General features: G+C 53.8%; 1 protein-coding gene, 1 long non-coding RNA gene and 1 other non-coding gene across 7 annotated transcripts; 1 reads left to right on the top strand and 2 right to left on the bottom strand.

Moving 5' to 3' along the window:
- Window positions 1-2,023: 2,023 nt before the first annotated feature.
- ADAMTSL4 (ADAMTS like 4) lies at window positions 2,024-13,210 on the bottom strand. Of its 5 annotated transcripts, none has more exons than XM_070367161.1 (19): window positions 13,080-13,208; window positions 12,237-12,351; window positions 10,320-10,548; window positions 10,046-10,103; window positions 9,402-9,757; window positions 8,543-9,224; window positions 8,216-8,318; window positions 7,343-7,479; window positions 6,776-6,980; window positions 6,337-6,509; window positions 6,079-6,190; window positions 5,802-5,987; window positions 5,493-5,622; window positions 4,734-4,938; window positions 4,249-4,425; window positions 3,748-3,954; window positions 3,474-3,653; window positions 3,055-3,199; window positions 2,024-2,904 (listed from the first exon to the last, which is right to left on the bottom strand). In XM_070367161.1, exons 3-19 carry the CDS (start codon window positions 10,337-10,339, stop codon window positions 2,768-2,770), a joined length of 3,213 nt encoding a protein of 1,070 aa, XP_070223262.1. In that variant the 5' UTR covers window positions 10,340-10,548; window positions 12,237-12,351; window positions 13,080-13,208; the 3' UTR covers window positions 2,024-2,767. The 5 variants fall into 5 exon arrangements, with proteins under 5 accessions (XP_070223262.1, XP_070223261.1, XP_070223260.1 ...); XM_070367160.1 differs by lacking the exon at window positions 13,080-13,208 and adding an exon at window positions 12,845-12,964; XM_070367159.1 differs by lacking the exon at window positions 13,080-13,208 and adding an exon at window positions 12,845-12,964 and having other exon boundaries at window positions 12,237-12,401.
- A 142-nt stretch (window positions 13,211-13,352) lies between these two features.
- LOC138987193 (uncharacterized) lies at window positions 13,353-18,887 on the top strand. Its single transcript, XR_011463594.1, has 3 exons — window positions 13,353-13,618; window positions 14,041-14,199; window positions 18,333-18,887. It is a non-coding gene; the product is annotated as an uncharacterized lncRNA (long non-coding RNA).
- TRNAS-GGA (transfer RNA serine (anticodon GGA)) lies at window positions 17,292-17,363 on the bottom strand. Its single transcript has one exon. It is a non-coding gene; the product is annotated as a tRNA-Ser (tRNA).
- Window positions 18,888-24,421: the final 5,534 nt, after the last annotated feature.

A 24,421-nucleotide genomic window follows, 5' to 3' on the forward strand; every position in this document is an offset into this window, starting at 1 on the left:
GGGTCCAGTTCCTCTGAGTCCTTCCCTAAATTCCCCCCCAGAGCAGCAAGGCTAAGGGCCCCTGCACCACATCTCCCTGAACTTGGGTTAACAGCTTCCTCTCTCCCAAGTCCCTCCACAGGGTTTCAGAGGTCAGCAAAGAGGTGTCTGGCCGCAGTAATCCCCTGAAAGAGGCCAGGAAAAGGGGTGCTTGAGGTCCGCTTCTGCTTCCTGAAAAGTTTCACAGTGACTCCCCTTCCCATTCTGACCTCAGTGACCAGAGGAAAGAATCCTTGGGGGCTGCACTGAATCCTAGCTTTAAAATGAAAGGGGAAAGGGGGCAACCCCCCAGATGAAAGCCTACATCCTGAGAAGTCAGAGGCTGAAGGCTGTGAGGGAGCTGGGGGATGTCAGGGAAGGGAGGTGTTGAAGCTGGGGGAGCCCTAAGAGGGGCTGTGGCTGCATTCCCCACCTGTGATTGGCTCTCAGGCTAAGGCCAAAATCCAAACCTGCCCGGCAACAGTCCTGAGAGGCCCTAAGAGGGAGGAGGAACTTCGGGAAGTCAGCTGAACTGGGGCCACCGCCCAGCCTTCAGCTTCCAGGAATCACTGGGAGGGCCCTAGCTCTTCACCACACCCCTCCCTCGGTCTCACGACTCCGCCTTCAGCCTTCAGTGTCTGCAGGGCTGGCTCAGGTCCCACTCCCCTGGTGCCCCCACATCTTTGATCCCCTTAGAGGTTCACCAAAGAGAGGAGCCGTCTGATGCCTGCAGAGACACTGAGACTGGACCCCCTCGGTACCCCATTCTTCATTTCCCACCCTGGAGGAGTCAGTTTCATTTTCCTTTCTCCCCATTTTCTTCTGCCTCCTTCCTGATACACTGTCCGCCTGAGATGGTACCTGTAGTCTTCCTTCTCAGCCATTTCCAGCCCAAAGAAAGCCTGCTTCCCAAGGCAACAGAATAACATGAGGGAGCTGCCAGAATGGAGAAGTCCTGTCCCCTCGGGTAGCTCTGGGGTCCTTCTCAGGGTCTGGGTGTGTCTAGGTGTACATGCTCAGGACAGTAGTTACTGAGTTCAGCTGTTACTGCAGGCCTTTATTTATGATCTTACTTGGCCAGACTTGTGGAGGTGAAGGGATGGGGGAGGGATCCTCCTAATGGGGAGAGAAGCTCAATTCTATTGCACTTCCCCCTTTCCTAAGCATGGGGACCCCTCCCCCAGAAGTGTGGCTTCCACAAGTGGTGATCAGGACTCAGAATTGTAGGGGTGGTGTCGGGGAGAGGATGTGTGTTATGGAAAAGGCTGTCCGTGCTCACACCACCTCCAACAAACTATTTACCTTGAGAGCGGACGTGGGCGTTGGGTTGGGAGGAGACCAGGGTGAGACATCTCGGAAGAATGTGTCTTTGGCTGGACATCCAGTACTGCCTTGGCTCCACCCTTGACTCCACCCCCAAGTCCCCTAGAGCCAGGCCAGGCTCCTCCTCCAGCCCTTTCTGCTGGGGGTGGGGTTAGGGGGTGATCATTTCCTTTCCTCCCACTCTATAAAAAGCAACAAACCAAGAGCTTAATAGGGAAACGGGTAATAGCAGAAAAGATGAGAGGGGCAGGAAGGCAGGGCCAAGGAAAGAGAACAGGAAAAACGACCCCTGAAAAGGCAGCTGTCATTCAGCTCAGCCCCAGATGGAAAAAAAGTGCTTCTAGATCCCAAGAGACTTTACAGAAGGACCCAGCCTACCAGGAAACCCACCGTGGACCCAGCAGTTTCTGTTTTGGACCCAAGTGCCCAACTCTGTACCTAAACTGGGGGAAGTGGTGACCTCTAGTGGTCGATGACCAACCTGCAGGGACTGTGATCAGCCAGGACCCTCTGCCTCTGACCAAGGCTTCATTCGGGTCTCAGGTGACTGGGGCTCCCTCATTAGGCTTTCTGTGCCCAGACTGTCCATCTGGGCTCCAAGCGCTGTTCCCCTTCCCACCCTTCATTCTCATCTCACACAGCTTGCTTAGGTGGCCTGTATAGCTGGGTTCCCACGAGGACAATGAAGAGCCTGTTTCTCATTTGTCATAATCATCTTTAATAAAAATAAATTAGTTCTGGAGTAGGAACCATTTTAGGAGGTGGGGAGTAGAAGCAGGGGCTAGGATGTCTTGTTCTAAACTTGCTCTTTTCCATCCTCTGCCCAGCTGGTCTCTGCTCTGGGGGTCAGTCTCTCTTCCTGGAGGGCAAGCGCTCACCCCCACCCCTCATTAGCTATGAGAGGGAGGGATAGAGACTAGGTAAAGGGAGAAGGGGTCAGAGGACAGAAGGAAGGTTTAGATGATACGTGGCCTGAACAGGAAAAATGAGGGTTAGGACACAAAATTGGGATTAATGTGGAGGCCAGACTCTAAGTAGCTCGGATTCCCAAAGAGCTGCCAACTTGCTTTCCTCTCAGCCCAGAAAACTCTCTGGGAAACAGGCATCATCCCCTCCTGGGGGATTGTGTAACTTCTTTTTGAGAAGTGATAGAGATGTATGGGTGCACACACATCCATACGGGCCCATACACATTTGGGTGCATGTGTGCACACACACCATCACACCGCCACACGGGCACAGACCCAGCCACACATCTTAATGATCACTGTCCATCATCTTGCCAACTTCCATCACCCTGGGGGACGTCTCTAGTAAGACCAGGACAGGCTGGAGAGCCAGAGGATACAGAGTGGGGTGATTGAGGGGTGACTGATGGTGGGTGACTGATGAGAAAACCACAAGGAGAGGGTCTCCTGGACCCATTTCAGGCGGGCTCTGGGGAAGACCGCTCCAGGACATGGGCACAAGAGCGGCAACAGGTGGCTGTGTAGTAGGGATAGACGCAGAGCCGGGCCTGCACCACCAGGGGGCAGTGTGGAGAGCTGTCCTTGCATTGATCATCTGGGGACAGAGGAGGCCATTGGGCACAAGAAGTCACCAAGATCCATCCCGCTGGAGGCGTGCTGCCCACTCCCAATTGTCCTTCCTAATCTCCACCCACACTTCAGCTAAATCCGCTCTACTGGGGATGGGGGAGAGGGAGCTCTTTACCAGGGCGCTGGCTGCAGGGCTGGCTGTTACAGGATCGTTTCCTGGCGGGCCGCAGGTGAAGAGGGCATCGGATGCTGAGGGTCTGGTTGGCAGTCAGGCACTGGACCTCCCTTGTCTGCACGCCACCCTGGCAGGAGCGAGAACACTGGGGAGACCCCAAGCTATCAAATCAGACCTCTGCTGTGCTCCAGGCTCCTGCTGCACCCCAGGCCTCCTCAGAGGAGGAGGAGTTGGGGGGCCTCTCCTGGAGCATTATGAACCCCCATGCAGAGGGGCCCACCTCTCCTCCCAGTCTAGGCAGGGGGACAAGTTAACCTGCCCCTGGCCTTAGCTAGGGGGCACAGAGGGATGTCCAAAGAGAGAAACCTCTCCTTTCCTGGTAGTCCACGCTGGGTAGGGCAGGAGAGCCAGGCACTCACCGGACTCCAGGGTGTAGAAAACCACCGGTCCTGGCAGTCCTGCCCTTGACAGGGCTGCAGGGCAGGGGGCCTGGGAAGGTGGGAACAGTTGCTAGGAGAAGTCACGTTGAACTCAGTCCCCAGTTTGGACACACAGATGACGTCTCTACGCTGTGTGCCAGAGCCGCACTCTGAGGAGCACTGACGGAGGAGACAGGGAGGGACAGCAGGATGACTCCTGCCTCTTCGCCCCCGGGAATCCCACCCATGGGCCCCTCCCAGGCGCTCAGCTCACCTCTGCCCAGGGCCCGGTGTACCAGCACCACGACACTTCACAGGGCCCCAGACTGCAGGCACGCATGTCAGGGGGCCGGCTTCCGGGTGCACAGGTCTGCTCACCGGCTCCTGCCCCTGCTTCCTCCTGGCTTATCCCGTGGGCCTCCCCACTCCCAAGGCAGACCACAGAACGTCTCTGGATTCCCGTCCCACACTCCGCTGAGCACTGTTGGGAAGCAGAGTGTGAAGGGAGACGGGGTGACGTGGGGGAGGGGAGGGGGTCAAGGACAGACACCTCCTGGATCCGGGAGTTAGGGAATGCCCTGGGGGACTTTTGCCAGGCAGGTTCAGGACGTTAGTGTAAGTTTTTTTCCAAGTTCCCAACATTGGCAGTGTCTAGCACACAGCAGGTGCTTGCCCAGTCAACATTTATGCAACTGCATTGGGAAGACACCTGAGAGGGTGTCGTGGGTGATGGGGGGCACTAGGGATGTTGGGGCTCAGCAGAGAGGGGGCCCACCTTGGAGCTCCAGTCGCTGTGGAACCAGGCCGTGGTGCAGGGCCCCATGTCGCAGGCCTCTCTGCTGGGGGGCCGCGGGGGCCCTGAGGCACACTCCTGCTCACTCACTTCATCCCCATTGTTGCCGACACAGCGGACCTGCCGGCTCCTCTGGCCGCGCCCGCATCGCACAGAGCACTGAGGGGACAAGGGGCACGGAGGGCTGGGCTTCCCTGGCTTCCTCACTGTCTTCCCTCTCTGGGGCTTCTGAACCAGGATGGGCCTCTGATGCCTGGCTCAGAGGTTACAGGGCTTCATGGGCTGAGGAGCAGGCTGAGTACAAGGCATGTCTTAGCTGCCTTACAGTTGGAGGCTCATATGAGATCTCATTTGTAAAAGTTTCTGCCGATTAATACAGAGTTGGGAAAACTGCAGCTCTAGCTCACTGGTGCCCACACCTCCAGGATCCTCCCTGTCCGAGAGCCTCCTTGCCCGGAGCCACTCACCTGACTCCAGGGTGAGCGAACCTCCCAATGGCCGCAGAGGCGCAGCTGGCAGGGCTGGGTGATGTTGGGTCGGGGCAGGTGCCCGCAGCGCTCTAGGGGCACTGAGGAGCCGCCACCCCCAAACTCCTGCCGGCAGCGTAGCTGACGGTGCTGGGTGCCGGGTCCACACGAACGGCTGCAGGACGTCCACTCGCCGGCCTCCCAGCTGTGGGCAGAGGCAGGGAAGGGACAGAGACAGAGATGGCAAAAACAGAGATATGTGCGGCTGCCATGTTCGGGAAAGGGGACAACAAACTGGGAGTGGGGACCTGTCAGAGGCGAGTGGGCTTATTTAACATTTGGAGTCTGGGATCCCTTGTGGGACTCAGGGTTGTCTTGCGGTGGCTCAGATGGTAAAGAATCTCCTGCAATGCAGGAGACAAAGGTTTGATCCCAAGGTCGGGAAGATCCCCAGGTCAGGAAGATCCTCTGGGAGAAGGGAATGGCAACCCACTCCAGTATTCTTGCCTGGGAAATCCCATGGACTGACTGGCTACAGCCCATGGGGTCAAAAAGAGTTGGACAGGACTAAGCGACTAACACACACACACACACACACACACCACACATCCTCGGTTGTATAAGAAACTAAGAGAATGTAGCCAGGAGACCCTGTATTGAGTGCAGAGTCCAAGTGAGATCCTACGGGTGCAGGGATGGGTCTCCCAGGGGCAACTGTTATGTCCCTAGGATCCTAGCCCTCCCATGGGGCACACTCACTATGGTGGGCACGGGGGGCCGTGGCAGGGCTCCTGGGAGGCTGGGGGCCTGGCACCCATGGCACAGCTGCGTTCATCCAGCTCCTCTCCTGACTCTCGAGAAATGCAGAGGAAGATGGGGCGCCAAACACCTGAAGGGGGATAAAGGGAAGCCCGGGGAGGTGGGATGGCTTGGCATCCAGTGTCAGTGGGTCCCAGGCACTGAAGTCTGAGTTGGCACAGAGTCAAGGTGTGATGCATGCCCAGGGCAGGGGATCAGGAGTGCCAAGCCAGGAATATGGGCCAAGGGGGCTGGTGTGTGAAGTCTCACCTTTCCCACAGGATGCCGAGCACTCCGAGTGTCCAACTCGTTTCCAGTATCCGGCTGGAGACCCCAGGGGTGTTCTGGGAGGCGGTGGGGCAGGCATCTGGGGGATCCTCACCTGCCGCTGGAGGGTGCCTGGGGTGCGGGCAGGGCGAGGCGCTGAAACAGGAGGGGGCTCTACCCTCAAAATCTCTGCGGAGAGAGTTGAGTAGACAAATCAGATGGGCCTCGTCACGCTCAGCTTCACCCCACCTCCTTCTAAGTCTGGGAGTCAAAGTCTTACCAGGCTGGAGTTGAGGAACACGGGGCTCTGGAGTGGGGTTCTCAAGGTTCGGGGGAGGTGAAGAGATGACATACTGATAGAAAACACCTGGGTTTTCCTCCTGAAAGATCATCTGGGGAGAGAAAGAGAAGGTAATGAATGTCCAGGGATGGCCAGGGGGCATCCGCCAGCCTTCTGCCCATCCTGAGACCCACAGCCTCCCCTCAGAGAAAAGGCCTCCCGCAGTGGTGCAGCCTCAAGCCCAGGCCCCTCGCTCACGTAGACATCCACGGGCTGGGTGGTGGGGCCTTCTGCGGACAGACTCTCCCCAGCGCCCTCCTCCCGGGGAGGACGGTTGTACCGGAAGACAGTCCCGCCGGCGGTATAGGACCCAGGGGGATCCACAGCCCAGTTTCCATTGATGATGGACCGGCCCCCAGGACCTCGAAGTGCTGGAGGTGGCAGATCAGGACATGTGAGGTCATCCTGTCCTCCTCTCCTCTCACTTCCCTACTGGCAGGGAACCCACATATCCCCCCAACCTGCACACCTCCCCATGCTCCTGTGGCTCCTCATTGCCCCCACCTGGGAAGGAGAGGGAGGGGAGCCCTGACTTCACTGGTGGCTTGTTTCCTGTGCTGAATGGGGGTGTGCCGGGCAGAACCAACTGACCAGGGAAGGAGTGGGGACCTAAGACTCAGGGAGCTCAGGGACTCACCAAGGTAGTTGGAGCTGGGCCGGAGCTGGGCAATCTGGAGTCGGGAGGCCCCGGCAGGAATGGACAAGATCTTCTGATAACCCAGAGGGCCACCCCGCTCAGTGAGGTTCCCCGAGACGAGGCGACAGGTAGAATCATCACCCCCACAGACGCCACAGCCATCTGGATGCCGGCCAGAGCCGAGGATGCCATCACAGCCAGGGCTCTGGGGGGAAACAGAGTTAGGCAGAGCCTGCTGGAAGCCAGACATCACTTCGCACCCTGGCCTGGGCTTCTTGGAGCCTTCAGCTCACCATGGGCCTTGATCTTTGCTGTACAAGTGAGACTGTTTCTTTGTCAGCACCCCATCCCCAGCTAGCCTCCAGGAAGCTTGGACGGGCCCAGCGGGGTCTTTCCCACTGTTCACATCTTTTGCTCAGCCTCACTTGGCAGGTAAGAACCCTCCTCTTTGCCATCTCAGCCGGGTGTTTTGTCATTGTGATAATGAACAAGGAGGCTCCCTTGGTGTGTGTGTAGTAGTTACTAACACTGCCCCTCTCCCCATGCATGCTCCCCCTCTTCCCTCACCAGACAGCGTCCAGCCACACAGATGTCCAGGGATCCAGGCTGACACAGGGTCCCGTCCTGGACCTTTTGGGTGTGACGGACATAGAAGCGGAAGCCACGGGGACGGCAGTTCAGCTCACAGCGCTGAGAACCCTGAACTAAGAGACAGGGTAGAAGGGTGGTTAGCTAGGTTCCCTGGTGGGAGGTCAGTTGGGAAAGACTCCAAGGGCCCTGAGAACAGCCCTTATGTTGGCAATAAGGCATCCTGAGGTTGTCGGGGGCCCTGTGGTCGAAGGCAACGCAACAATTCTGAAAGGTCAGTTTGAGGGTCACACAAAAGTCAGATCAGCTGGGATCACTGAGACCAGGAAAAGGGCAGGCAACTCTGAGAGAGATAGCTGAAACTGTGATTATGGGAGTTCAGAGCTCAGGAGGGCTTGTCTTGGTATCAAGGTGACACAGGCCTAAAATCCAAAGAATGGTAACTTGAGACAAAGTGATATAACATGGTCCAGGATCAGTGGCCCACCCCCAGCCGGCTGTTACCACCGGACAGGATCTCTCTGCCCATGCCCGGCCCCGGTCGTGTCCACTCCACCTCCTGGACGGGTTTCTTCCCAGAGGAGGTCCGCTGAAGAGCACCTCTGAATGCAGCCCTCTCCCAGCCCGACTCCTCGGCTGACCATCCACCACATCTGACAGCTGGGGCCCTGTTTGAAACCCCCACCCCTTTCTGGGCCTGTTCTGTCTCTTTACCCCAGTCGTGGGAAATAAGGAAGACAATGATTCAGAAGAAACACAAGAGCCTACAGAGGAGACAAAGAGGGCTGAGTCTCCTTCCCCGTCATCCCCCAATCTTCAGCCCCCCGTTCCAGGGATAGCTAGAAACCTCACCTTCCGTGAAGGGCTCCCACTGGTACAGTTGGCCCATGAACTCCTGGGAGTCAAAGGCTGCACACTGCAGGGCCCGGGGGTCTGGCTGCTCAGCGGGGCAGGGCTGAGGTGGGGGATACAGAGGAGTCAAAGCTGGGGAGGAAAATGGGGGTGTGGATCAGGGCTGGATTTGGGGGGTAGAGAGGAAGGTCAGGTCTAGGGAAGAGCTCCAAGCCCCCTGCCCTGAAGAGGTCGGATGCCAAGGCCCTTCTCCCTCAGGTCCAGATCTGACGGGCTAATCAGGGAAGCAGAATTGGAAGTCTGGGAGGGGTCAAAGAAGGAACTCACCGCTTGGCTGCAGGCTCTCAGCTGTTCACTCTCCCCAGAACATCTTGGGACAGGGCTACTGGGAGCAAAGAGGCTCCAGAGTGGGCTGGAGTGGGGGCCAGAGCTCAGCAGAGGCAGCCAGCCATCTGGCTGGGGAGGGGCAGACTCCGTGAGGGACCCGTGGAGATTCCCCCCAGGTCTCCACTGCTCCCAGCTCTGCTGGCCTCGGCCCCAAGGCACAGAAAGGAAAGGATTAGGGTGTCTGTCTGCCAGCCTGGGGCTGGCCCAACCCTGGGAACTTGGCCTTCTTGGCTGAAGGGACAGGTGAAAGGAGCTACCTTCTCCCGGGGATGGGGAATGAAAGGAGGACTCTGTGCCAGAGGCCTGGGCTCTGGGGTGTGGCCCTGTGGGGGCAGGCCTGGCTCTAAAGGGCACGGCTGTCTGAGCAGCTTCAGGGCTTGGGGGTTCTGCTTGGGGTGGGAGGGTGTGGGCAGAAGGTTCTGTGGGAGACAGTTCTGTTTTCTGGGTGTGGTTTGAGGAAGATGGCTCTGTTCTCGGAGTCAGGGATGGAAGATCTGAGGTTTGAGAGAGTTCAGATCTGGGTGGTCTTCGGGGATGCCTGCGGTTCCGATGGAGCGGCAAAGCAAAGGGCACCCTCCCATAGCCAAACATTCCTGGCTTGATGGGGTCTCGAACCCGGGACCTGAGAAGGTGTTGCAGACATGGAGTCACAGCGCTGGCCATCTCTGACCCGGCCTCCCCATCTTACTAGCACCAGAGAAGCCTTTCTAAGCCCTGGATCCTTTGCTACCCTTTCCTTCACCCCAAGCCCCGCCTCTACCTCAAGGCACCGCCCCTACCTCAAAGCCCCACCCCTCACCTCCTAGCTCCTTGAGTCTCCGGAGCCTCCTCTCTCCCTAATTGAGAAGCAGGACCTCGAAGGGGGCCACCTCTTCCTCGAGGTGGTGGCCTGTATAGGGGAAGGGTTTCTCGGGAAGTCTGCGGTCTGGTGCCTTGACCCCGGGGAAGCAGGGCTTCTGGATGTCTTGGGGGCCGGGGTGGAAGGGGCAGGCCCTGGTGGAGTTGAGTTGTAGGGAGCTGACATGTCCGGCTCCGGCGCTGTACCCCAACCCCGCAGGGCTGGGAGCAAGAGGCCCACTGGTCCCAAGGACCCCAGACCCCTTCAGGGCCCTGGCTCTCTTCGGGGGGTGTCTGAAGAGAGTGTCCAGACAACACCTAGGTAGACAAAAAGTTCAGACAAAATTAGAATGATTTTCGAGGGAACTGTACAGAATATCTAGTCCACCCTGAGGTTTGGGGCAGTTGTTACTGACCCAAGGTCAAATTCAGTAGCAGAGGTGATTTGGCAAGGAGTTAGGGAGTTGGAGAGGCTGGAGGGCCAAGTGTGAGAGAAAGGGGCCAGGTCTTATCAGAGGCTGCAGAAAATGCAAATGTGGTCTGGAGATAGTGGGTAGTGGGGAGACAGAGAGATGAAAGGATCGTAGCCTCTAGTCCCTGGCTCACCTCCTGATCCAGGCAGAGCTGAGGGAGGGACAGAAGCAGCATCAGACACAACTGGGGCCTGCAAACCAAAAGCAGGAGCGAAGGTATCAGACAGGAGCCTGAGGAGGTGTTACATCACGCCTTGCCCCCAGCTGGCTCCCCACATCCTGATACCAACTTCTCAGAAAGCAGAAGTTACTCATCACTTCCCCCGGCCCCTCCCAGAGAGGTCCTTCCCCTCACTTCTACAGACTGAGAGTCAGTCATTCCCTCCACCCTGGCCCCTACCACTTACCTGCCCGCCCACTTCCCCATTGCTCCTCCCTTGATGGCCCTGGGCCCAGGGAGGAGGGGACCGGAAGTAAACACTCTACTGTGGCATCTGGGCCTCGGATGGGGGTTGCACTCTGTAAGGACCCAAGCCTGGTCCAGTCTCCGGAAAGCTGGAGATTGGGAGGGATGACTTCTCAGGACAACTCAGAGTGAGAATGGAGGGGTGATGATTGGTCCATCTCTTAATGATCCTAAAGGTGAGAGGGAAAAGGAACACTGCCTTTGTCCATCTACACAAGCTGAAGGGGTGGGTGCCCTCAGCCTCCCAGCTCAGGCGCAGTCCTCCCCTCAGCTGCAGGAACTTCTCAGCTCCTGGGTCCTAACCAGTGACTGTCTCTAGGCCAGTTCAGACACATGCATCTTTCTTAAGAGGGTTGAGGGAGGCTCATTGAGGGCTTTTCAGACATCCTCTCCAAGCTGCTGACTGGAAGCCCCCTGGGCTTTCCATTCCCACCTGCCTCTCAGCCTTTTCTTGCCTTCTTAGCTAGTAAGCTTCTTCTGGAACACTCAGACACAACTGTGCCCGTCTCAAACTTTTCAGCCAAGGGATAAATTAAATGGCCTGATGGTTTAATCTCTAGAGAAGCAGGTGATTTTTCCCAGTGATATTTAACTTCCCTCTAGGGGGCCAGCCTCCGGCATTGGATCAATGAGGCCTTTCTTCAGGCAAGACTCTGATGGCTGGGAGAAGCTGGGAAGGGGAGATACAGCTAGAGAGGCTGTTGTTCCCGGTCACTCATGGGTCTATCTTCTGAAGAGCCAGGAAGTCCATCCTGAAGTCTCAGCTTGATCACTGGAGAAGTGGAGCTTGGAACCCTCCCCTGGTCTAAGCCTGGCTCCCCCATGGACCTCCAGTTCCTTCACAATGAACCCTTCCCACCCCCACTCTTCATGCTGCTCTGAGCTCTGCTTTCCAGGAAAAAAAAAAATGTTTCTGTTGGATCTGAAAGGCACCCGGGAGAGGAATCCAAGGAGCTAATGCCGAGGTGGGCCAGTTCAGGGGCAGGAAAATGACAGAGGGAAGGGTAGGAATGTGCTTGGAGGTAGCAAATTCATTCCCCCGCACCTCCCTGAGACCCCAGGGCTTGGGAAGTTAAGGGAAGGATCACAGTGGCGGAGCCTGTGCCCGAACGGTCTCCTCAGCTACTTGGGGTTGGGAAGGGGGTTGCTGATGGCTGCTCCTTCCCTTGGCTGGGCTGATCACTGAGGTCAGCAACTCCGCCCTGATGAGGAGGCGGGTAGGGGCTCCAGAGAAGGGCCAACATTCCACCCAAACCTTCAGCTTTCGGCCTGACTCCCTTCCTGGTGGCTGAAGGGAAGGAGATGGGAGGATGGTTACTGCCACTTCTTGCTGCTGGGTCCCCTCTCCACTCCCTCTGCCTCTGCTTCTCTCTGCTACCCCAGGCCTGTGTCTAGCTGTCTCTCTCTATGGGTCTACCCAGTACACATAATCCTGTCCTGAGCTGGGTTTGGCTTTGGCAGCTCCCTGGAGAAGTGAGGGGTGGGGGGTGGGGTGACGTGAGCTCCTGGGGCCAGGGCCAGGCCTGGCTCCCTCTCTGGAAAAGTCCTACCCCACCCCCTGCATAGCTGGGCAGGGGGCGGCACACACACACACACACACACACACACACACACACTGCAGAAACAGATACACATTTGTGGTTTTGAGTCTTTTCATGTTTTCCATGTTTCTCATCTGGTGAGTCTCACTGTCCAGAGTGAAGAAGGAGAGGTCAGACAGAACTGGTCATTCCTGGGCCAGGCTGACACTGGTCTAGACAAACCTGGGCTCCTCCCTGCCACAACTCCACACTGGCCAGTGGAGATCAAGGAGGAGTGACCTGGGCAGAACTAACCCCTTCACCCCCAAGAGACCTACCTCTGGGGAACAGTGGTGCTGAGGGGCAGGGGGTGGGTCACAGGCTCCGGGGCTGGCTGCAGAGCCCCTGTCTTGGGCGAGAACTCCTTGGTCCTCCTTGTGCCTCTCCTGGGTCCTGGAGGCCCATCCCAACAGGTGTCCTGCCTTTCTAGTCGTCAGGCTGAGCTGGATTCAGGGCACCCACTTGTATCCCTCCCAGCGTCTGTGTCCCCCAACCCAGGACGGAAGCGGATGACAGGGTTGGGGGGATGGGGGGAGGAACGCATCATCCAGAAGTACCTTTCCTGAGGGGAAGGGCAGGAGGTGCCCGGCGCGTGCCGGGAGCTCCTGGGTGTGTTTTCCAATTTTATTCTGTGTAGGAATTTTGGCTGATTCTTCGTCCGAGTGATGGGGCCAGCGTTCCAAGGGATCAGAACCCCCTCCCCAGGAATTGGACCCCAGGGACTGGAAGATCTTCCGAGGCTATAAGAACTGGGGCCGGGGTCGTGGCTGGGGCGCGACCGCGGGGCTCAGGGAACCGGGGCGGCGCAGGGGCGCGGGGCGGATGGTCTAACCGGACGGGGGAAGAGAGGGAGACCGGGGCCAGGGGTCCCAGGGAAGATCTGTACCTGCTCTGCGCGGCCCCGGCGGCCAGCTAACCCCTCTGCGCCCGGGCGCTCCCTCCAGGCAGCCTCGCTCCGCGGCAGCCACTGCGGCCCCCGGGCCGGGCTACGGCCGCCTCCGGCCGCGGCTCCGCCCCCGCCCCGCCCCCGCCCCTCCCGCCCGCCAGCCCGCCCGCCCGCCACGCGCCCAGCGGCAGCCCCCCGGCGGCCCCCGAATCCCCAGCCCGCCAGGGCCACCCACCCTAGGCTGCGGGCCTTGGCCGCTCCCGCCCGGCACCTGCGGACCGCTCCAGGGGGGCGAAGCCGAGGGGGTCCCAGCCGGGTTCCGAGGGAGCCATCGCGCCAGGGCTGTCCCTCGACCCGGCTGGGATTCGGTCTCCGGGACCCGGGTCTCCCGACCGGCTCCGAGTGGGCGGTGCGAGCGCTGCGCCAGCCCAGGCGGGGTGGCCGCGAGCTGCGCCAAGGGGTTGGGTGGCGCCGGTACCCGAGCGGCGTGGGCGAGCCCCGCGCCCCACATCGGGGGTTGCTGGGCTGAGATGGTCAAACCCGACCTCGGTTCCACGTTGGTCAGGGCTCTCTCCACCACGCAGCCTCCCGTGCACGGCCAGTTATCCCTGCTTCTCCTAAGTTGGACTGTGAACCATGTGGTTCTGACTGCTCAGGGACCCTCTAAGCCTCGGTTTCTTCATCCATAAATGTTACCTACGGGGCGTAGCGAAAGGAATGCTCTGATTTAGGAATCAGAGGATCTGGATTTGAATCTCCGCTCTGTGATCTTGGGTGAATGCTTCAACCTTTCCGTGCTGCAGTTTCCTCATCTGTAAAATGGGGTTAATCTGACATATACGAATAGGCTTGGAGATATGTCTGCCTAGTTACTTATATCTGGAAGAATACATCCCAAACTCGGAATTGGGGGCAGCAGCTGGGGAGGGGTTGGGAGAGGAAAATAAAAATATAAGCTTTCACTTTTTTACTCTATATGCTTATATGTTGTTGAATGTTTAACCACAGGCATTATCTGTTTTTAGTTATGGTAAAGAAATAAATAATACACGTAAAATGACAGAGTAGATAAAGTCATTATTTTTTTTGTCACCACTATTTTTAAAGTTTTATTTGCCATTTGTTCATGAACTACAGTCATGTATTATTGGGTCTACTCTCAAGTATTTGAAAGGTTTTTTTTTTTTTTTTTTCAGTGACTTGTCAATATTTTAAAACCAGGATATTTCAGTAGCAGTGTATCAGGTGTTCCCACCTAATACTTATTGAGCATTTTCTGCACTTGCTGCGGAGGACACAATTAGAACAGCCTCTGGCCTCAAGGAGTTGGGTCTACTTGGAGACAGACTTGGGAGGTAAGTACTGGACTCAACAGAAGCAAATGTTATCTCAAGAGATGAGGGAAGTGAAAACATAAAATGCTTTTATGTATCAGTATTATATCCTTATTTGAAGTTTAACATCTATATTCTGTTCTAATTTATAAATTATATAATTTATATGATAAAATTATCATTTCATTATGATTTATTGTTTTTTCAATAAATCCCTAAGTTCTCTCAAGACAAGGACCATTTAGGCCACTTTGTGTCATCTCTGTTTTTTCATCTTTTGTATTTCTGTTTTGGTTTTTGTATTTGTAGAGTTAATAGAAATATTTGGAATGAAACAGAACAAACAGATGAGTCCCAGGTGCCCAGGCCTGCTTTCTGACTTTTTTTTTTGCTTTCTGACTTTAAACTCAGGCTCAGTGGGTGGTGGGTAAAGTGTCAGGGAATCCCCGAGACTCCTGTTATTTTGTGGGGTGCAGGACAATATTGCTGAAGCATCTATTTTTAAGTTTTTATTTCTCAAGAACCATTATAAAGTATCCTGGTTTTAAAATATTGGCAAGTCACTAAAAAACAGCTTTAGGACACCACAAGTATAACCTAAAACACGTGGATCATTGCAGATTGGTCTGCAGGCCTCAGGTTTGTAGCTTTCCTGAAGACATCTTCAGTCTTGGTCTCCTACTCCTAGAGCTTGGGAAGGTAAGGGGTTAATGCCCCCTCCCCATATGGGTGGTTTATTTTGGGACTGCTGTTAACAAGTCCTAATTCAGAGGCACATTTATAGTCCTGGATTTGGAGGGGAAGCCCCTTTGCTCAGACTTTAGAGAACAATACTGATGATGAGATGCCCAGCCCACAGGGCAGAAGATATTTTGGGTCCAAGGACCTTTCTGTGCCCCCAAGTCACATCCCAGCAGCACTCACTTATCAACCAGGGGGCAAGCTGCAGGACCAGAAGGTGTGACCAAAGACAGCAGAGTGGGAAGGGAGCCTGGGAGGAGGGAAAGGTCTGCCTTTGACATTTGTAACTGAGGGTCAGAAATAGACCTTTCCATTAAGAAGTGGCTGCTGACCAAAGAGCTCACGAGATTTATTACAGCTGTCACCTCCCAGGACTTGGTGGTCTGAAAATATTGTATTAGGGAAGGAATTTCCTATGCCTCAGCAGTGTGCAAAGTGCGAGATAAAATTTGTGGACACTGTCTCAAGGATAAAAAGAAATTTCTTAAAAGATTATGCAATAAGTAGATGTTCACCCCAAAGTACCTCTAGGACTATGGACAACAGAGGGGATAGGCTAAGTATTTGTCTGACTTGGAGTATAACAGAGTGACTTAATAATAATAATATAGTTAACATGTATCTGAGGGCTTCTCTTGTGACTCAGTGGTAAAGAACCCACCTGCCAATGCAGGAGATGTGTGTTTGATCCCTGGGTTGGGAAATCCCCTGGAGAAGGAAATGGTAATCCAGTCCAATATCTTGCCTGGGAAATCCCATTGACAGAGCGGCCTGGTGGGCTACAGTCCATGGGGTCGCGAAGAGTCAGACACAACTGAGTGACTAAATAACAAAACATATATAGCACTTACGACACGTGCAGGCCCCACGGTAACACGGCTGCAAACAAACATACAGGGAATTCCAGGGACCCAGTTTCCAGCCCTGGCCCTGGTCGAGGAACCGAGATCCCATAAGCCTAGATCCTACAAGCATTGGGGCACAGCCAAAGAGAAAAAGAAACAAAGACACAAAGGAAAATTTGGTAATTTCTCAGTGAGAACCTATTATCTGTTTATGTTGTGTACAAGTGAAGTTTTTGAGAACTATAGCTGAATTTGCTTAATAATCTTTTCTGGTAGTCGATTAAAGAAGTTTTATTTTTGTTGAGCCGAATAACATTTGAAACTCATATTTCCTGTGAGATGTTGTCCCAACTCCAACACAGCGCTGATGCCAATACCAATATGTGTAGGTGGCGTCCGGAAATTAGTGAAACTCTTGGTTTGTGGTCATAGCACCCATTTTCAGAAAGCCTAGTCTGTTTGCCTTTCTGCCCCTGGGAATCGTGGTTTGCTCAACTCCTTTGTTTCCGAAGAGCCTCTCTATTCCCAGCCGCTGCACACCAGGCTGGGCTCCAGCCGTTGGTTCTGTGTCCTGTCACGTTGTTCTGGGCCGTTTTCTTTCACTAATGCTGTTCTTCTGACACCGGCCTAGTTAGCTCACTCCCCATAATTATGAGAACAGACTGTTGTGACCTGCTCACTACAAGGAACCTGGAGGTGGGGACCGCCTGGCCATGTTTACCGCTGTATCCACCGCCTTGCCTTGCACATAGTAGGCATTCAATAAATGCTTGTGGGATGAGCCCTGAACGAGAAATTGTGATCTCTGCCTCAGCTCTGGCCAGATTCCAGCACTTCCTGGATGCTATGTCAACTCATTTTGGCTGAGCTGGCGCTAGGATGATGGAATCATGAAGAAACAGGATATGACCTGCTTGGTAAAATGAGGTCCAAGATGAGGATAGGACATTCTGGTCACCAGTCACTGCTCCGAAAACATTCAGTTTGGTCAGAAACTCCCAAAGCTAGGATTCTTTTAAATTTGATTTCCATAGTTCAGTCCTTCAGGTTCTGGGGTCCTGCTGACAGAGGTTGCCTTGGTACCGCCCTGAGCCATGTGTCTGTCCATCGGCATTCCAAACACAGGAAGTGTTCAGTAAATGTTTATGGAATTGAATGAACTGATCAAACATAACCTTGGCAGCCATTAAGTTTACAAAATCATCAGTACTGTGACAACTGTGTTAAGCTGGTTGAACTCATGTACATCTTCTTACATATGTGTTTGGGAAACGTGGCCATAAGCTAGAGTTTCTGGGTTAGGCCTGTAGCAGGTTTGAGAATATTCATTCTTTGCTAATTGGGAAGATCTTCAGATATTATCCTTCCTCTGTTATAGTCTTGAAGTGAAGTGAAGTGAAGTGAAGTCGCTCAGTCGTGTCCAACTCTTTGCGACCCCATGGACTGTAGCCTACCAGGCTCCTCCGTCCATGGGATTTTCCAGGCAAGAGTACTGGAGTGGGTTGCCATTTCCTTCTCCAGGGGATCTTCCCAACCCAGGGATCGAACCCGGGTCTCCTGCATTCCAGGCAGACGCTTTAACCTCTGAGCCACCAGGGAAGCCTGTTGTAGTCTTAACCTAACCAATTTATAGATTTAATAAAATGATACCCATCACCAGGGATGGGGAACAATTAGCCAGGACACTTCTTCTGACACAAGCCTCCACTTAGTCCTGTCCTTAGGATCTCAGAGAACATTCTCAAGAGCCACACACCCCTCAACTACTAGGGCCTGTGGGGCTCAGGGCAGTGGGCAGTCCTGAAGTCCCCTTTTGTGCTGCCACTGAGGCTGCTGCTGCAGCAAGATTCAGCCCTGGGTCGTAAAGAGAGGAAGTGCGGAAGAACCAGCTCTGATGCAGATTCCATCCCAGTTTTGCCATTCAGTAGCTGTGTGACCTTGGGCATGCTAAGTTTCTGGCTTCTCAATTGGAGTAACAACAATACTCCATTTATGTTCATAGACTATTATAAAAGCCAAAATAAAAATAACAGCATGTGGGGACTTCCCTGGTGGTCCAGTGGTTAAGAATCTCCCTCCCCCAAAAAATAACCCACCTGCCAACGCAGGGGACACAGGTGTGATCCCTGGCCCTGGAAGATTCTGCATACCTCAGAACAACTAAGCCTGTGCAGCAGCTACTGAAGCCCCCTCGCCCCAGAGCCTGTGCTCCACAAATAGAGAAGCCACCACAGTGAGAAGCCCAAGCACGACAATGAAGAGTAAACCCCTGCTCACCACAGCTAGAGAAAGCCCACGTGCAGCAAAGAAGACCCAGTGCAGCCATAAATAAATAAATAGTAAGAGCATGAACCTGCAGAGTCATATAGAAAAGGCAGCCAGCATTATGATTAATGATATGTTTAAAATTTTATTTTAGTTGATGTGAATCAAAATTGCACTGTGTGAAGACTTAGACCTGCCCCTTTGCCCATGCACAGATGCTGGCGTTCTGTGCTCTCTCAGAGCCCAACAGGATTCAGCAAGGATTCACCAGTGACACAGCATATATTAAATGTGTTCTCACAGCAGGTTGACAACGGTGGCCCAGCCTCTGTGCCAGGGATTGGGGGAAGATTATGTTGCTGTCTGGGCAGAAACTATCTTCCTTACGAAGAAATCTGGCAGCAAACGGGCGACCAGGACTGAGTTCTGTGATGTCTTCCCAGCTTGGCAGGCTCCTTGTGCCTTGCGGTTCCTGGACCAGAAGGTGAGGTGCGCTGGCACAGATCCAGCAGCTGCTGAAGGCAAAAATGCACTGGGAAGACATCGTCCCAGTATCACAGAGAGAAGGGCAGTGCTTGGGGGAGGCGCGGTGAGGGTTGAGGCCTCTAAGCATTTTGAGAAAACAGAAAAACTGTTTTGTTCTGGAGTCTGGAATTGCACTCAATGTACTGGCCACACATAGAACTATGACCAATTCCAAGATCAACTGCAGATGTGAATTAAGAGCAGGAAACAGTGTATTTTGTCCCAAGTAAGAAAGGTGGCAGAAACCCATCTTCCCGCCCCAAAAAGGCTCCTACAGAGAGAATAAAGGTCCATGTAATAACTGGACCCAATGTCCAACCCCTCACCTGATTCCAGAAGTAAATGAAGAACTTCTCCAAGCAGAGCAAAGGTGTACAGAGAGGCAGGCTCTTGAGGTGATGAGAGTCTGTTTGTGGTTTGAAGAGGGCATCCCATCAAAGTAACAGAACAGAGCCAGGAAATCAGGTGACGTGCTGGACTCTGCCGTCCAGAATCTGAGCAAGTTATTTCTACCCACCTGAGCCTTGATAAACAGCTTCTTTCTTTAGTGGCTTGTCACTGGAGACAGAGGATTCTAATCTCAGGACTGCCCTAAGGAAAGGGCTGTGGTAATTCTTCCCACATGAATCTTGCTCTCGTGCTTAGAAGTTTCCCAGACTTTCTAGAGAAAGCCAGCTTGGTGTCAAATTAATTTTGACAGAGTGTGCTGAAGGCCTAAGAAAGGCAGACATAAAAGGGTAGGAATCAGGGTACAAAACTCAAAACTGCGGCCAGAGAGACAGGCAGGGCAGCCAAAGGAGAGGCAAGAATTTCGTACATACCAAGGACTTGAAGTCAGAAATGGAGGAGTCAGGGCTTGCCGTGAAGGAAACACAGTCGAGGCAGGAGGGAGGGCAGACTTGCCTCTCTGACCACAGGCCCAGGCCCATCTCAGAGACCTTGAGGGCCCTGTGCGGACAAGCAGGGGCCACATCAGCTCCTGCTGCTGTAAAGGGTCTCCCTTCTCTGCTCAAAGCTTCCCTGCTCCTGCGGCTTCAGGATCTAGTCCAGCTCTTGGCATTCAAAGCCCCTCCGGCTTCGCCACCCTGAACAGGCCAAGCCTCCAACCAGGGCTTCTGTGCCTCCTTGTCTGAAATGCCCACCCCCATCCATCTCCTCTGAGCTTGGAACCTTCCACGCCACAGCTCAGTCTGTGAGTAAGCCTCTCATCTCCCAGGACCACCTCTGTCCCTCTCGCTCCTTGGCCCAAAGCCCTGGCCCTGGCAGCTCTCTAGGCCAGGGGGTCTCACACTTCGGTGTGTCTGACAATTGCCTGCAGGGATATTAAAGTACAGATGTCTGGTCCCCAGTCTGGGTGATCTCGTTCCTAAGCTCCACAGGGGTTTTATGAACACCCGCAGGCGAGGCCAGCCGGTCTAAACCACTCTTTGGGAAGTTTGCCTGTGAAGCAGGTACTCTCTTGAGTCCTCCAACCTGGGTATGCAAAAACCATCCTTCATTTCTTATTAACAGCCTCATTTCTGCTTTAAGGCCCCCTTCCCTTGGGGTGATGGAAACTTAATCTGTCAGTTTAGGGACTTCACACCCTCACCTGCTGGCTTTGGGCAGTCACATGCTTCCTAGCAAGATTGTGCTGATGACGGACAAAATTCACGGAGGTGAAGCTGACAAATCTCCAGGAGCAAAGGCCAGTTCCTCTTCCTTGCTCTTGTTTTGATGTAGCAGGGTCACGCTCTCCCAGTGGAGGGAAGCGGTGGCTGCCTGGCAAGACTAAGAACCAGTGAGCCTATGGCAGTTGTGACGAGACTCCAGTGGGAAGGGAGAGTCAGAAATGGGTCCACTCTGTTTATTTTAAACTGACATCTTTGGAACTTAAGGTTCAGGGCTTCCACTGCATGGGGGGTGGGTTTGATCCTTGTTTGGGGAATCAAGATCCTACATGGAAAAAAAAAAACAAAACTGATTAGGACTAATCTTCAAAATCCTAGAGACATCTTTACTCCTCTCCTTTATTCCAGAATAGTATGGGACTTTAGAGGTCATTTTGCCCAGTCCCTTCGTTTTCCAGGCGAAGAGATTGTGGCAATTTTTGGCAAGTCCAGAATTAGATTCCCAGATTGTGTCATGAAGTCTGGCCTCCTAGCCCAAAGACTTCCTGCCCTTCACACGGTTATGTGTCCTCATCCATTCCGTGGCCACCCCCTGTCTAAGCTCTCCTCACCTCCTGCATGGATCACAGTGACGGTGACCCTTACAAATGTGTGATACTTTGCTTCTGGCATCCATGGAATGCCTTCTCTGCTTATTCCCATCCCTCATATCCAACTCATCCTCCAAGGTCACTCAGATGCCACCTCTTCCAAAAGCAGGTGCTGCTCTGACCTGTCCTTTCCTCCTACAGCTACATTCAGCACCACACCCCAACTCATGGCAGGTGAGACAGTAGGCAGGCTGACCTTACACTGTCAGTTTATATCATTTAGGGAATTTATAATCTAATCGATGTATCATTTAGATTTATAATTTTATATGATAATTTATATGTATTTATAAATGTGTTATAAATATGATTTGTTAAATTCCCAAGAGTGGGGGCTTGCCTTGCTCTTCTTGGTTTCCCCTTCAGGGCCTGGCATTGAGGACCACATGATAACATTTCAGTTGCTGCTTGCGTGCTGTATGTTAAGAGGAGAAACTTAGCAAAATACTTAGAAGTGTCCCCTGAGCCACTGGCCCAAGTGAACTGGGAACACCCACTGAGAAGGAAAAATTTCTGGGGTAACTCCTTGGTGGTTCAGTGGTTAGGACTCCACACTTTCACTGCCAAGGGCCCAGGTTCGATCCCTGGTCAGGAAACTAAGATCCACACGTTGCATAGCACAGCCAAAAAAAAAGAAAAACACTGGAGTAAGCAAACTCGAGATTGACCAAGGGTGATGGAAAGAAATCAGTGCAGTGGGCGTCTTCTTCCAGGACAAGAGGAAAGAATGTACAAACCAAGGACCTGACATCAGAGGTGGGCGGGCAGAGGCTTGCTCCAGGGAGGCACAGGTTGAAGGAGGGAGTAACCAGCTTGCTGCGGCACCAGGGCCAGGGTCACCCTCCTCCAGGTGAGCCTGGACGCTGGCTGTCCCACTGCCCCAGTGGGGCTTCCGGGCCCTAAGTTCTTCCTGGGTTGAGAAGCGTATTGGTTCCTGTTCTGTGGCCTCACGTTCAGTCCAGCACTGCAGGCTGGCTCCCCAGCTTCCCTAGTTTGGCTTCTGCCACTGCTCCCACTTGATCCCCATTCAGTCCCTGTTCCCGGACAGGCCCACCCAGTCCCCTGGCTCTGCTGGGCCCCTCAGTGCCCAGGGGACTCTGAGACTCGCCTGCAGAGCATCCACCTTGGGCAGCTGGGGCCTCACTATTTCCCGTGTAGGTGTTCAGTTATGCTGTTGAATGTGTGAGCGATCATTTTAGGGTTCGGCTCCCTGAGCTTTCCCTTTGAAGCCCTGACAGTCAGTCCAGGGGCAGTATCAGAAAGAAAACCCCTGTTTCTGAGTCCTTGTGTCTTCTCCTCACCTTAGTCCTCAGAAGATGGTTCAGGCCTCTGTCTAGCTGTCTCCCGACCCTCCCACCACAGGGCGGGGCAGGTGCCACAGGAGGGGCAGCCTGGCAGAGAGGGCGGCTGTGGTGAAGGGTGAGGAGAGGCGGTTATACCCAACACCACCTTCCATTCTCTCACCTCAGGCCCTGGCCTCATCTAAAAACACCAGGACGCAGCGGGTAAGAGAACTACATTGGCCCCAAGTCTTCACTCTGCATAGAGCCTCTGGTCTCCAAGGGGGATAATAAAAAATTCATTTAAAATTTTTTATTTATTTGTTCTTTTTTGGTAGCATCATGCGGCTTGCAGGATCTCATTTCCCCCACCAGGGATCAGACCCATGCTCCCTGAAGTGGAAATTTCGAGTCCTAACCACTGCACCATCAGGGAATTCCCTCCAAGAGCTTTTTAGATTCATCATCTCATTTGATCTTCTCCCCAAACATTATAAAGTGGAGGTGGACTGATGGACATTCCTTCCATTTATCAGATGAAAACACCGAGGCAGTAGGTGATGCCAAGCACTTGACTTAGGAGACAGAACTGGAGCCAGAACCCAGGTCTCCCCATTCCTGGCCCAGCACCTTCATGGCACCTTCCCAAGCCGCTGGCGCAAGGAGAAGGGTTGGCGGCCAGGTCGTGGTTTTCAGAGCCAGCATCCCTGCAGGCGGAGCTCACACTTTTCTGGGAAGGAACGTGCAGCCTTTCCGAGCAGGGAGCTCCAGAGAAGTGCAGGCTGGCCCCTTATTTCCCAGAAGAAACAGCAGCTCAGGACACCTGACTCCAGGCCGGCAGCAGCACCACCACTGCGTGCTCTGCGCCCTTGTGCAACAGTCAGGATGTGGGTGTTCTCTAGGTCCTGATTGCATCCCATTTGACGCAAGACTGTGGGGCCCTTCTGCGACTCACTTTATTTTTATTGATGCAACTGTATAGGCACAGTGTCCTCAGACTGCCTGGGTTCACTTCTCGGCTCCTTGACCAACTGGCAGTGTGACGGGGGACATGACTATGTCCCTACCTCAGGGCTCTGCTTTGTGCAGGTTTAAGTGGGATGATGCACATAGAACACAAGCTTTAACTGAACATAGTAAGTAAGTAAATATTGTATGGCACTTTTATTTATTTTGGGACTCTGAATTAAAAGTCCGGAAGATTTATCACTCAGAGGATTGAGTGGTAACATTCTCTTAGGCTCCACAAGTATAAGTGCCTGGGAAGACATGACAGAGGTGGCCACAGGAGGAAGCTATTGAAAGGTCTGAATTTTTCCCCAGCAGGAGAGCAGCTTGGTGGTTTAACTGGCCTGCGCAAAGCCACCCTGATATCTTCCCTGAGTGGGGATGAGGAGGCTGCGGCTGCTCTGCACCCTTCCAGGGACCTGTCATCAGTAGCTGATTCTGCTCCCCGACTTGTGGGCCAGGATTACTGGGGATCTGAACACCCTAGGGAGACAGGTCCCAGCCCACTCACTGATCTCTGACAACAGATGGGTCTGAAGGTTGGACCAGACCTATTTGTGGGGAGACAAATCACAAGATTCCGGAGATAATTAGAGAAAACATTCCCATCTCAGCCTCCATCTGCCTGGCTAGGGCTGGGCCTGGAGGCCAGGCAGAGCAAGAGAACTTTTACTCAAAGCAAAATGATCAACCAAGATGTTGGGGATGGACCCCTCTTAAAAGCCATTGAGAGATGCACTCAGGTCTGAGTCCAGAGCTCCAGGTGGGGTCTGCAGTGTACCTGGCTTCAGAGGCCCCAGCTTCTGGAACTTTCAGAAGTGAAGTTGCAGGACTTGAGGAGCCTGGGGCTCAGGCGTAGGACAGTGGCAGTTCCTGAGTGGCTTCAGGTCCCGAGCAGGTCCTGAGTTGCAGGGGATCTATTGTGGCCACTCTCACAGAGCAGTGCGGTAGGTGCTCGCTAGGCAGCCAAGCCCTTCTGCCCGGACCCACCTGTCTGGGACAAGCTCTTCAGAGTTGAGGGCTATGAGCACAGGTTAGGGGTGAGGTGGCAAGTTAGATCCAGTGGGTACCTCACTGTCCTGCCCTGGCCCACAAACAAAACTTTCTGCACCTTCCTCCCTACCTTGTCCATTCTTCTCCAGCTTCAGTCCTTTACCCTGAAGTGGATTTTTAAAAATAGATAAAGCAGTGGTGATCATTTGTAATGTACAAAAATATTGAATCACTAATTTTCCACCTGAAACTGATATAAAGTTTTAAGTCGATTATACTTCAATCAAAAAAATTTAAAAATAGGTAAAGTGCATGGTGCACAGTAA

The sequence above is a fragment of the Bos mutus genome, chromosome 3 (genome assembly GCF_027580195.1).
Source record: "Bos mutus isolate GX-2022 chromosome 3, NWIPB_WYAK_1.1, whole genome shotgun sequence".
Taxonomy (NCBI): Eukaryota; Metazoa; Chordata; class Mammalia; order Artiodactyla; family Bovidae; genus Bos; species Bos mutus.